Source organism: Moschus berezovskii, chromosome X, assembly GCF_049115385.1.
Source record: "Moschus berezovskii isolate FMDL1 chromosome X, NW_MosBer_1.0, whole genome shotgun sequence".
Lineage (NCBI taxonomy): Eukaryota > Metazoa > Chordata > Mammalia > Artiodactyla > Moschidae > Moschus > Moschus berezovskii.
Window position 1 is genome coordinate 18,718,643 of NC_142488.1, and position 13,339 is coordinate 18,731,981.

The window sequence follows — 13,339 nt, forward strand, 5'->3', positions numbered from 1 at the left end:
GCCTGGTGTGCTGCAGTCCATGGGGTCACAAAGAGTCGGACACGACTGAGCGACTGAACTGAACTGAATAGGTCTGAATATGTTCCAAAATGAAAAGTTAAAAAATTGTTTTAATTCGGCAAAAAATTTGAGTAGGTAGTTCTCCAAAGAAGATACATAAATGGCTAATAAGACCCTGAAAAGATGCTCAGTATTATTAGTTGTTCAGTCGCTCAATTGTGTCCGACTCTTTGCGACCCCATGGACTGCAGCACACCAGGCCTCCTTGTCCATCACCAACTCTTGGAGTTTACTCAAACTCATGTCCATTAAGTCGGTGATGCCATCCAACCATCTCATCCTCTGTCATCCCCTTCTCCTCCCGCCTTCAATCTTTCCCAGCATCAGGGTCTTTTCAAATGAGTCAGTTCTTCGCATCAGGTGGCCAAAGTATTGGAGTTTCAGCTTCAACATCAGTCCTTCCAAATGAATATTCAGGACTGATTTCCTTTAGGATGGACTGGTTGGATCTCCTTGCAGTCCAAGGGACTCTCAAGAGTCTTCTCCAACACCACAGTTCAAAAACATCAATTCTTCGGCACTCAGTTTTCTTTATTGTCCAGCTCTCACATCCATACATGACTAGTGGAAAAACCATAGCCTTGACTAGATGGACCTTTGTTGGCAAAGTAATGTTTCAGCTTTTTAATATGTGGGAACAGTGACGGACTTAATTTTTTTGGGCTCCAAAATCACTGCAGATGGTGACTGCAGCCATGAAATTAAAAGACGCTTACTCCTTGGAAGAAAAGTTATTAGTCGTTAGGGAAATGCAAAACAAAACTACAATGGGATTCTACCTAACACTCAGTATGATGGCTACAATAAAAAGGACAGACAACAGCAAGTATTGGGAACCCCCATACGCTGCTGATGGGAATGTCAATTAGGAAAACAGTCTGGCTGTTCCTCAAAGTTAAATACAGAATTACTGTAAGACCCAGTAATCTGACTCCAAGAGAAATTAAAACATTAAGTTCACATGAAAACCTGCATGTGAATGTTCATAGCAGCATTATTCGCAATAGCCAAAAAGTGAAAATAACCCAAATGCCTTTCAAGTGATGAACAGACAAATCAAATATATCCAGACAATGGAATATTATTCAACCAAAAAAGGAATGAAGTTCTGAATCATGTTACAACATGGATGATACTTGAAAACTTTATGAAAAAAGGAGGATGCTAGTCACAAAAGCTCATATATTGTACGATTATATATATATATATATGAAACATCAAAAATAGGCAAATTCATAAAGACAGAAAGTAGATTCAGGGTCTGTACAGGACTGAGATTGGAGGTTTAAGTTGAGAGGAAATGGGCAGAGACTGTTAATGGATACTAGGTTTCTTCTAGGGGTGATGAAAATATTCTAAAATTAGACTATGGTGATGACTGCAAAACTGTGAATATACTAAAAAAAGATGAAATGGTACAATTTAAAATGAGAAAACTGCATGCTGTGTGAATTACATCTCAATAAAGCTGTAAAAATTATTTCCTAGAAGATAAAACTTCAGGGAAGACAGTATAGCAAATACTTTTCACAACAGAGACCCTTTAAATGTGACCCACCGTTATCAGACTGAAAATATCTGAATCAGATTATAACTCACCTACTGCACTGGTTTTCAGTGGAAAAGTAGATTTGAAAGTCATCAGAATTATCATGGACGTAGAGAAAACAACACCGTTCGTCGAACTTGGATATGCTATAAAGTTTCAAAACACAAGAATGCTTATTTATATAGTTTGATATCAATTTAAATTGTTGGAGAAAAATCTAGTAACAGCTTTTCTTCCAGTTTACAAATCTGAAAGTTTCATTACAGTTTTAACAAATCTCCCCCTCACCAAAATGACTCCAATTTCTCCATGAAATTTAAATCAGAGGGGCATTTAATCCTGCTTATGTTTGAGTCTGTATTCATTGACAGACTTTATTATGCTTTAAGAACTTACTATATATTCAGTGCTAAGCAAAGCATATGGGAAGCAAGAAGGGGAATAAAATATGGTCTCTATCTTCAAGAGTTTATAAGGTCATAAAAAAGGTACCTGTGAAATAATTTATTATGGTATCAAAGAAATTTCTGGACTTGAAAAATGACACAGCATCTGCGGTCACATAAAGCAAACGGAAATAAACATGGCCACTTAGCTCAAGAAAGGCCTTTAAATGATATCTGGTCCATCTACACCAAAGGCCTGGATCTGACTCTACAGCTTCTCAAACAGGCAAAGATCACCGTGCCTGGAATCCCCAGTGACAGAAAATTATTATAGTCCATCTCCTGATGGGTTTCATAACTAGAAAGTTCTTTACCTGCACTGTGCCAAAGACTGTGCAAAAGGCTAGATTCCCTTCTATGGTTAGCCCTTTGAATAAATGAGGCCACTTTATCTTGCTCTTTCCAAGTCATCTCTTCCTGAAGTCATAGCTTCTTTGACCATCCCTTACATGTTATGGATTACATGACAAGAAGTAGACACAATTCATAGTACAGGGTGATTCAAAGTGAATTAGAACTAGGTTACACATGAGTAACTTTTGAAAACCAATCTTTAAAGGAACTACCACAGTTATTTGGATAGCATTGGGAATGCTTAACACATGCTGTTCATGTCACATTGGTTCCAGGGTTTGGTTCACCCCAGGCCCTTTGCACATCCCTGTTGATGACTGAAATGGCAGCAAGAGGTATCTCTACGAGATGGTACAAACAGAAGGTTCTTGACTGTATGTTAACATACAACTTAGTTCCTGAGTAGTACATTTTTGAGAATGTTCAACACATTTTGAATTCTCTTAAATTTTCTGAGCAGTGTCATTCAAACACATGACTCTGTTCTTAAATTATTTCCCTCCCTTTAAAAGTGAGATAAATACTACTCCAAAGAACCTGCCTGCCAATGAAGGAGATGCGGGTTTGACCCCTGGGTCAGGAAGATCCCCTGGGAAAGAAAATGGTAACCTGCTCCAGTATTCTTGTGTGGGAAACCCCACGAACAGAGGGGCCTGGTGGGCTGCAGTCTATGGGGTCGCAAAAGAGTGGGACACAACTTGGAGACTAAACAACAGCAACATCTAGGAAAGGATCATGCTGCATCTAGAGGCAACAGGGATTCATTCAGTGGCCTGTAGTCTCAGAATCAGAGAAACTATGAAGGTACCGAAACCCAGAGAGGCTGAGTGATTTTCTCAAGGTCAAACAGCAAAAGCAGGATTAGAACTCACATCTACTCCACAGTTGCCCCCACCCTTGGGCGTGCTTGCAGGGAGGGTCAGAGTGCAGCCACACAGTTCAGACCCAAATGGTCACCACTCCTGAACCAAATAGCAAGTGGCAGACCTCTCCTGGGAATACACAGCACTACCCACCTGCTAATAGCAATGCCCTTGGCTCCATTACTCTGCCCAGGAGAGCCAAGTTACCATGTAACTCCCAGCTGCAGTTCTGGGGGTCTCTGAGCACTTGAACATCATTGGTTTAAAGAAGAAACACTTTCTCTCTCTACACACATAACTTCATTTTTAAAATAAGTTTGAGACAAGAGAGCTTTGTCTGTTGTATACAAAAGCAGCTGCTCTGCTATAACAAGTCAAGAAGCCATTACTAGCAGCACATTATAAACAAGTTTGGGCAGGGCAACGCATGAGAAAAGTCTGTTTTGGATTCTGTTGAAAATGAGAACATCACATATTATAACTAAATAGAAACATTAAGGTGATAAAAACATCATTATTTGTATTAAAACAATAATTACATTTCTCTTATGCTCTTACCTTATTCCTCTAATGGAAGAGGCTGTAAAATTCCATTCATGAATTTGTTTCTGCAAGATTCAAGGACAAAAGTCAGTATTTTGATCTTTTCCATGTAAAGAATCATTTTTGGTCTCATTGTATGGTGAATCACTTCTGCTATTTTTCACTTTCAGTAGAATTTAGCACCTAAAGCAGTTTGCATACCTTGTAACACAAGAAACATTTTCTATATTGTAAAAATTCATCTGTATCTCTAATCCAGTTCAGAACTAACAATCTAAATTTGAAAGAGAAACAATAGGCACACCGTATGTACACAGAGAGTGGCCTTTCATTTTCTGTCAACATACCAGGAAAACTCTAAAAGAAGTTTGGGAACAGCCCACCCAAGCTGAATGACTGACAAAGATGTTTGGAGAGGCAAGAATGTGGCAGACACCAGACAGTATTAATCAAAAATGGCAACCCACTCCAGTGTTCTTGCCTGGAGAATCCCAGGAACGGGGAAGCCTGGTGGGCTGCCGTCTATGGGGTTGCACAGAGTCGGAAACGACTGAAGTGACTTAGCAGCTTTTTCCCCTGCGTACCTGGCTAGACTACATTTCCCAGCTTCCTATGTGGCGAGGTGTGGTCATATGATGGAGTTCTGACCAGTGGGATGCGAACAAGAGTGTGCCACCTGTGGGCCTGGCTCATAAAACCTCCACAGTAATCCTCTCTCCATTCTCCTTCCCCATCCACTACCAGATGCAATGGGAGCCCTGCCAACCCAGACATGACACGAGGCATAGATAAACTTCTATCATCATAGATAAAGTGCTATTTGGGGGGCTAGTTTCCATTTGGGGGATATTTGGTAGTATCTAACCTGCCATGATTAGTACAAAGACTAACTGGGATTTCAGTCTGTACAAGAAGCACTTAAGAAATACATACATAACTCTGTCCTCTTCCTCCAACATCCCTTGCCCTTAAACTTTAAACAAAGTTGAGCGTCAGAAAGAATGTCTGAATTCTCAGATTTAGAAGACTCACAGGTTACTACAGCAATACAACAGAGAACCATTTTAACTAAGAAAATATATTTGGTTAGCCTGAGGAATGCCATACAACAGTGGTCCCCAACCTTTTTGGCACCAGGGACCAATTTCATGGAAGACATTTTTTTCCCCACGATTGGGGTGGGAGGGATGGTTTTGGGATGATTCAATCTCATTACATTGATTGTGCACTTTATTTCTATTATTATTACATCAGCTCCACCTCAGATCGTCAGGCATTAGATCCCGGAGGTTGGGGACCCCTGGCTTAAATCACCAGCAAAGCCTCGCAGAGAAGTGAGAGGCAAATGAATGAGCATATGGTCCAGGAGAACAGCCACAAGCGGTCAGGGGACAAGTTTCCTGCTGTCCTAGAGCAATAGCAACAGGCACACCTGGGAGGACAGTTCCCAATGGGAGAAGCACGGTTTAGACAAGTTGATGAAGCACCTACTATGCTCCATGCAACGTACCAGCCCTGAAGACATGACAGGCAATGACAAAACCCCTGTCTTCACGGGGCTTACATTCGAGTGAGGGGAGATAGATAGGCAATAAATCAAATTGTAAGTGAAGAATTGGGTAGAGGCTGAAAAGTGCTATGAAGACAAATAACACAGCAAAAGCCAGTAAGGTGGGGCAAGAAGTCATGATTTTTCAAGCAGAAAGCTAAAGGGGGTGAGAGAATGAATGATTCAGATAAGTGGGGGGCCAGTTCCAGGCAGAGGAAACAGTAAGTGCAAAGGCCCTGAGGCAGCAGCGTGCTTGGTATGTTTGGGGACCAGCACAGAGGGGAGTGAGACTGGAGGGGAGTGAGAGAGCAGGCTGGGGAGGCCAGGCTGAGCAGCCTTTGGAGGCCATCATTAGGACTTGAGCCACCACTCTGTGTGAGAATCACCGAGAGATGTGAACGTGGATGAAAACACGAAAGCCAATCACAGAGCTATCTGTGTAGAAAGCCTTTCAAAGGAGAGGTGTGTTCTGAGTCACTGAGAGAGAGTAGTGGTGGAGAATAGGAGTCTGCTCTGGATTCAGGTACAGAAATAGAAATCTCCCTGGCAGATTCGGGAGAACCTTGTCTGACCCACATACACTGGCAAGCGGCTGCATGTATATAGAAAGCTCAGCCACGCAAGTTTTCAAAGTACTCCCAGATGGGAGGTTTACTCTGAGTAGCTTTAGGGAACTTCTCAATATGGGAGGATGATTCACTGGTTAAGAAGTAAAACACACAGACCTCCCATCTTTCCCTTAATATCATTACCAACAGGCATTGGAGGGGGTTCCCGCTTTGTAGGCCTATGGATATAAAAATACAGAAGTCAAGCACAGGCTTGCCAGCAGTTGGGTAGATACTTTGGGAAGTGGATAAATGAGACAGGACGTACTGTGTACATGATACATTTGGGTAGCCAATAGACATTCAGTGCAAGAAGGGAAAGGGTACTTAGAGACACCTTTGCAGAAGTTAGAACTTGGGTAATTGGAAGAACGAATTCCAGGAAGGGAGAAAGATAACAGAAGAGCACATGTGAACCCCTAGAGGGCCAGCTTTGGCCTGTGCAATGATGGATGATGGTCTGGCTGGGCTGAGGGTCGGGGAGAGGGAGGAGGAGCAAGGCGGGGCAGGGTTATACAGGCGCTTGACACTTGGTAAAAGAGTTTGAATTTAGGGGACTTCCATAGCCATCCAGCAGTTAAGACTTCACTTTCCAATGCAAGGGAGTGTGGGTTTGATTCCTGGTCAGGGAGTTAAGATCCCACAGGCCTCAGGGCCAAAAAAACAAAACATAAAACAGAAGTGATATTGTAACAAACTCAATAAAGACTTTAAAAATAGTTCACATTAAAAAAAAACTTAAAAAAAAGTTTGAGCTTTATCTGGAAAGTCACAGGATCCAGTAATGATCTGGGAATATCAACAAGGTCACTACAAGGGTTTTTTTTCAATTATGACTAAACTCTTAAGCTGAAATACAACATACATTCAGAAAAGGGTACAGTGATCATCTCAACAAATTTCCACAAAATGAATACCCACTGTAACTAGCATCTACATCAAGAGACAGAACCTCAGCAGCAGCCCAGAAGCCCCACTAACACCCCTGTTCCCAGTCACTCCTGTCGACCCAAAAGCAACAGCTACCCTGGGTGCATGGCTCCTGACCCGGGGTCCTGGCGGGTCAGTCAGGACAGCTGTGACTGTCCTCCTGCCCTGAGCTTCCTGCTCGGCAGCATCTTAGTCCTTCCTGAGAGGGGTATTTCACCAAACCATGATGAGGAAGTAGACTCACAATTTTAGCTTTCCACAGCGTCTGAAGCCCCCAATAAGCATGCACTGGAGGCAGAGCCAGGGTGGGCTCTGGAGAAATGGGCCGGGAAGTCAGAGATGGGGTGCCTTCAGGATCCCCTAGGAGCTGACTCAGCCTCTGCCCTCCTACCCCCAGAGGGGAGGGGAGCTTTTTGTGTTAAAAGCATAGGCTTTGGGGCCAGGCCCGGGAAGGGGCGTTGGTGGAGTAGGGAACGCGGGGGCGGGAGGCGCCCAGCACCAGGCTGCAGCGGCCTCCCGCCCCCACCCTGGCCCTTTGCAGATCTGCCGAACTAAGTGTGGCAGCGGCGCACTCGTGGCGAGGATCAGAAGGAGCAAGAGACAGCGAGGATAGGCCCAGGAAAGCGAAGAAATGGAGCAACCCGTGCAGAACGGAGAAGAAGACCGCCCTTTGGGAGGGGGCGAAGGCCACCAGCCAGAAAGAAATCATAGACGGGGACAGGCTCGCCGACTTGCCCCTAATTTCCGATGGGTCATACCCAATAGGCAGGTCAATGATGGGATGGGTGGAGAGGGAGACGATATGGAAATATTCATGGAGGAGATGAGAGAAATCAGGAGAAAACTTAGGGAGCTGCAGTTGAGGAATTGTCTGCGTATCCTTATGGGGGAGCTCTCTAATCACCATGACCATCATGATGAATTTTGCCTTATGCCTTGACTCCTGCCATTTCCATGAGATTAATACTGTGATTTCCGGTGTTGTTCTGTTTTTCCTGGCATTTTCCTGATAATGCCTTTACTGATCCGTTTGCTGTGAACCTTATGTAATTTGAATGTGCCAGGTGGGTTCTGTGTTACCAGCTTCTAATTGCAGATTGCCTTGGCACCCAATCTAAGTTTCTGTCAACAGTAAAGTTTCACCCATTTGCACGGAAAAATGTGAAGTTAATAAAGTAATTAAAAAGCAAAAAAAAAAAAAGAAAGCATAGGCTTTGTTGATATTCTTAAAAGCGTTGACTTTTTGTGTAAGATGTTCCAGTCACTAATGTAAGTATAAACAGCACCCCCCAAAGAGCTTTCCAAAACCAGCACCCCTACCCATGTGGACAGTGATGGGGCCATGATGCATCTGTCAGGGCCCAAGAGGAGCCACTGCATTCGTTCTTGCTCTGTGCAGTCCCCCTGAATTGCTGTGCTGGGCACAGCTCACGCCAGTTTGGGAGGCCAATTCTGCACATCTCCTCCTAACCCTGTGTGTGGTGACTTGACCATGGTTGCTGGAAACTGGCCAGGATGGGAGCATTTGCACCACAGAGCTCAGTAAACACGACAAATCGCCCTCTGCTCCCACATCCCCTGGAGAGCTGGTGGTTAAACATTCACCAGCCTAAGTTTCTGAATCCTTGGCTGATGAACCAGAGCTTCATCTCATGGTACAGTGGTGCTGTCTGCAGGTGAACATGTGCCTGTGTGCGATCGCTTCCCACCACCCATAGCCCACCGGGAAAAACTGCAAATCCATGTAGAGAAGTATCATTTCACTCTGGGCTAATCTGCTTGCTTTTACAATCTGCAGAATTTCAAAAATGTAAATGAAAGCAGAAGCAAAGCCTTCCTCTCAAAGAAAAAAGGCAATTTATATTTCTCTCAGACATTTGCTCTGACAACTACCAAGCACTGTGCAAAACATTTCATCAGTCAAGGAAAACTAGCATTTGCTGCTTATATAGTTCTTTCCACTTCTTATTACAGACTATGTACAAACAAAGCAAAACATTTACAACTAGTGAGATGTTATACGTACCAATGGAAAGTTCCATTAAAGACTTGCAACCATTTACAGAATTCCACAAGAACAAAACCTTTTTGCTCTAAAAGTATGAAGACTCGCTTTAATAGGATCCGCTTTTTTTGTAACTATTAATATCTGTCACAATAATGAGGTGTCCACACCCTGTTGGAATGGCCATCATCAAAAAGTTTACAAACAATACATGCTGGAGAGGGCGTGAAGAAAAGGGAACCTTGCCCTTGCTACAGCGTTGGTGGGAATGTAACTTGGCACAGCCACTACAGAGAACAGTACGGAGGTTTCTTAAAACACTAAAACTAAAGCTACCATATGACCCAGCAGTCCTGCTACTGGGCATGTATCTGGAGAACACAATTTAAAAAGCAACATGCAGACTTCCCAGGTGGCCCAGTGGTTAAGAATCTGCCTGCCAATGCAGGGGGCACGGATTCGATCCATGATACAGGAGGACTCTGCATGCCCTGGGGTAACTGGGCCACACCACCACTACTGAGCCTGTGCTCTAGAGCCTTCAAGCCGCCACTCCTGAAGCCCACATGCCCCAGAGCCCGTGCTCCACAAGAAGAGAAGCCACTGCAACGAGAAGCCCTCAGACCACAACTACAGAGTAGCCCCTGCCTGCTGCAACTAGAGAAAGCCCATGTACAGCAATGAAGACCCAGTACAGCCAAAATTAAACACATAATTTTTTAAAAAAATTTTAAAAAAGACACATGCACCCCAGTGTTCACTGCAGCACTCTTTCTCATATCTAGGACATGGAAGCCACCTAAATGTTCATCAACAGAGGAATGGATAAAGAAGATGTGGTACATATATACAATGGAATACTTCTCAGCCATTAAAAGGAATGAAATAATGCCATTTGCAGCAACATGGACCTAGAGGTTGTAATACTGAGTGAAGTAAGCCAGACAGAGAAAGACAAATATATATCACTCATATGTGGAATATAAAAACAGGCTATAAATGAACTTATCTACCAAACAGAAACAGTTACATTTGTAGAAAATAAACTTATGGTTACTGAGAGATAAGGGTGGGGGGAGGAGAGATAAATTGGAAGACTGGATTGACACATATACACTACTATATATAAAACAGATATAAATAAGGCCCCACTGAACAGCATGTGGAACTCTACTCAATACTCTGTAACGGTCTACATGGGAAAAGAACCTAAAAAAGTGTGGACATATCTATACATACAACAGATTCACTGCACTGTACACCTGCAACTAACACAACACTGTAAATCAATTATATTCCATAAAATATTAATTTAAAAATATGACGTGTTTTGCTACCTCTATCAATGGAATAGCGAGATTACAGATCAGGATTTTTAAAATTTTCCTGTATCACAGTGGCATCAATGACACAAAGAATATAAGCAAGGTTGGTATCTAGCACAAGAATCCCAGCACCGAGGAGACGGGGCTTCCTGGCAGTGGAACCTGGACGAGGGAACATAAGTAGGGCTTTGGGGGTGTTTTTATGTGTGTGTGTGTGTGGTAAGACCACACAACATGGTATTTATCCTCTTAACAAATTTGGAAGTGTACAACCCCATACTGTTAATTACAGCCACTGTGCTGTATGCCAGCTCTCTGTGACTTCTTTATCCAGCATAACTAAAACTTTATACCCACTGAACAATGGAAAGTTGTTGTATCACGACTATTTCTGATAAAGAGTTTCTAGTATGACTTTGAAACTCTTCTTATTCTCTGATGTTCTATTTTTGAAGATACAGCTTTTTTTAAAAAAACTATTAAGACATAATTGTTTACACTCTCGTTTCCAGGGGTGGGTGGTGGGTGGAAATCCTTCCTTGCCAAGTTGAAGGCAGAACTCTCCCCCAACTCCATGGAAACAAAGACAGAAAACAGATCTATCTAATGAGCTTAACAAAGGTGCTACTTATTACTAAAAAATATTTTATTAAAGAAAAACTATAATGAAGTACTTTAGACACACAGAGATGAAAATATACCTCATGAAACAAAACATGAGGCTTGGCCCAGCATTTGTGTAATATCTTTAAGGGGCAACGAAAATGTTTTCTCTCCTGCATTGCTGGTGTTGAGTATGAATGGGAATGGTCCAAGTTGGACAGTAGCTATTGAATTTTGAACATATGTAGTCTTGAATCCAGCAGGTCCAATTCTGGGACTCTTTGCTCCTGAAAAATCTACATGTGCATGGTAGGATGTAACCGCCAGGATGTGCACCAGCGTATTTACAATAGGCTAGAATGCAAAACTGAAACCGAAGTGTGCATTAGCAGCAAAGTGGTAAAATAAACTATGGCTCAGGAATACTCAGAAACGCACCACTGTGACATGGGAATATAGGGGATTTTACACTTTAAAAAATCACATGGATCACCGTGCGCCACATGAAAACTCTCCATGGTGTATGCATCACTTAAAAAGGGTGATGCAAAGTAACACATCTCGCCACGTGATCTCACTTTAATGCAAATGCTTCTCACGCTGTCTGTGTATTATGTACATGACGGACATATGTACACACACAGTATACATATATAACTGAGCTTAGAGAAAAGTATACATGGACACCCATCAAATCATCACTGGTGGGAACACAGAACAGGTTTGGGGATCTGAAGGGATTTTTACTTTATTCCTTATCCACGTCCTCATGTTTTAACTTCTTTATCAACAAGTTTTCATTCATTCATATATACACACACATATACACATATAGGTACCATATAATACAAATTACACACACACACATAAATACCTTGCTTCCTTTTTCCAACTGTGATTACACTCTCTCATATACTTCTGTCACTCAGAAGTTAAGCACAGGTGCCTGTTCTTTCAAGTACTACAATATAGTTAACTCTCCTACATGAAAACTGAAGTTTCAATTAAATGATACAGAATAAACAGAGAGCTGTTTATGATTGTTCTCTTACCATTTCTGCGGGTGAGACATGCCATAGAGAAACGGTCCTCTCCTCAGCTTCACTGTTTATGGAGACATAAGAAGGCTGGTAGACTCTGGTTGGTTCTATCACCAGAACCTAGAAGAACAGAACAGATTCCGGTGATGCACGGGAACACGTCGCAGAGCTCACCCTGCCCAGTGAGCAAGTGGGGAGCTCTGGCCTCCGCAGACCCTCTCTGGGCACCTACTGGTGGATATGCAGTAAGGGAACATACACAAAATAAGGAAGAATAATGGTGGGGTGGGGGAGGCACTTGTTTATTAGATGGAGTGGCCAAGAACAGCTTGCCGAGGAGGTCACAGAGAAGAACAAGCAAGGCTACAGTTTTTGAGAGAAATGAGGAAGTAAACTGGAGGAGCCACAGGTAGGTACCAAAGTCTGCAAACAATGCAAGAGCATGCAGAATGAAGTGACAGTCCATGAGTTACATTTTATTGCGCTGAGGGAGAGGAGGAGAGGAGCAGTGAACTCCACAATTTTACTATTAGCGCTGCACTGTTGTGGAATGGAGTTTCTCCCCCCGCAACACTGAACATTTGGGGCTGGGGAATTGTGTGTTGGGGGCAGGGAGCTGTCTCGTCTTTGTGGGAGGTTTAGTGGCATCCTTGGCCTCCACCCCACTAGCTGCCAGTAGCAAAATCTTCCCCACAGCCATGACAACCAAATTGTCTCTAGACATTGCTAAATGTCCTCTGGGGAAAAAAATCACTCCTAATTGAGAAGCACTATTTTAAAGGATATAGCCAACCTTTTCTAGTGAGTTGATCTCTCACTGGCTGACTTTGCATAAGATTGATGAATCTCTTAACATTTTCAATTATTCTAAAGTTTTCTTCCTTTCAGAGTATTCAATAATTTGATAGTACCAAACCCACTTTCTTTTTTATTTTATTGTCAAGATTTAGCATTTCTTACTGGAAATCTGAGTCCATTAGTAACTTCATTTGTTGCCTCAAAAATTATATCTAGCCAGAAGTTCAGCCGTTCTTGCCTGGGTGAATGTTCAATAATGGGTTTCTTGAAACGCTGAATTAACAACAAGTTCTGAACTAATGACCGCAGGTACCTGGAAAGACCACAAGTCCCAATAAATTAGATTTCCAAGGAAACAGTATTCAATCCTCCTCTCTTTAAAAGAAGTTTCACCAAAGCTTTATTTCTTAAATTCATATTGCATAGCAGGTACTTCTTAATCATTTGGCAGCCACATACTTAATTATAAGAAACCCAAATGGAGCAAAATAAACTTGTCCAACAAAATCATAGAACATGCCTTTTTTACTAACATTGGGCTAGACCTCAATTTTGGTACATCTTGTTCAAAGCACAAAGACTGGCAAACATTTGCTATCTTAATTAACAAGAGCAAGTGGTTTGAAGTTCAAAGGAACTGCAAAATGACAAAATTTCAAACTGAGT

General features: G+C 42.4%; 2 protein-coding genes across 2 annotated transcripts in view; one reads left to right on the forward strand and one right to left on the reverse strand.

Annotated features, from left to right (window-relative positions):
• The window catches only part of MAP3K15 (mitogen-activated protein kinase kinase kinase 15), a 153,190-nt gene that overhangs the window by 35,086 nt on the left and 104,765 nt on the right, over positions 1 to 13,339 (reverse strand). The window contains exons 10-13 of the mRNA XM_055438529.2: positions 12,836 to 12,986; positions 11,888 to 11,995; positions 3,831 to 3,880; positions 1,660 to 1,755 (exon numbers count right to left, since the gene is read on the reverse strand). Of these exons, the coding sequence (XP_055294504.2) occupies positions 1,660 to 1,755; positions 3,831 to 3,880; positions 11,888 to 11,995; positions 12,836 to 12,986 (405 nt within the window). The remainder of the gene's footprint in view (positions 1 to 1,659; positions 1,756 to 3,830; positions 3,881 to 11,887; positions 11,996 to 12,835; positions 12,987 to 13,339) is intronic.
• On the forward strand, positions 7,454 to 7,848 carry LOC148773237 (protein BEX3-like). Its single transcript, XM_088834346.1, has one exon. The coding sequence runs from the start codon at positions 7,534 to 7,536 to the stop codon at positions 7,840 to 7,842; it is 309 nt and encodes a 102-aa protein (XP_088690472.1). The 5' UTR covers positions 7,454 to 7,533; the 3' UTR covers positions 7,843 to 7,848.

Coding starts and splice junctions, on each gene's coding strand:
- LOC148773237 (XM_088834346.1), top strand. CDS start 7,534: ATGGAGCAACCCGTGCAGAACGGAGAAGAAGACCGCCCTTTGGGAGGG.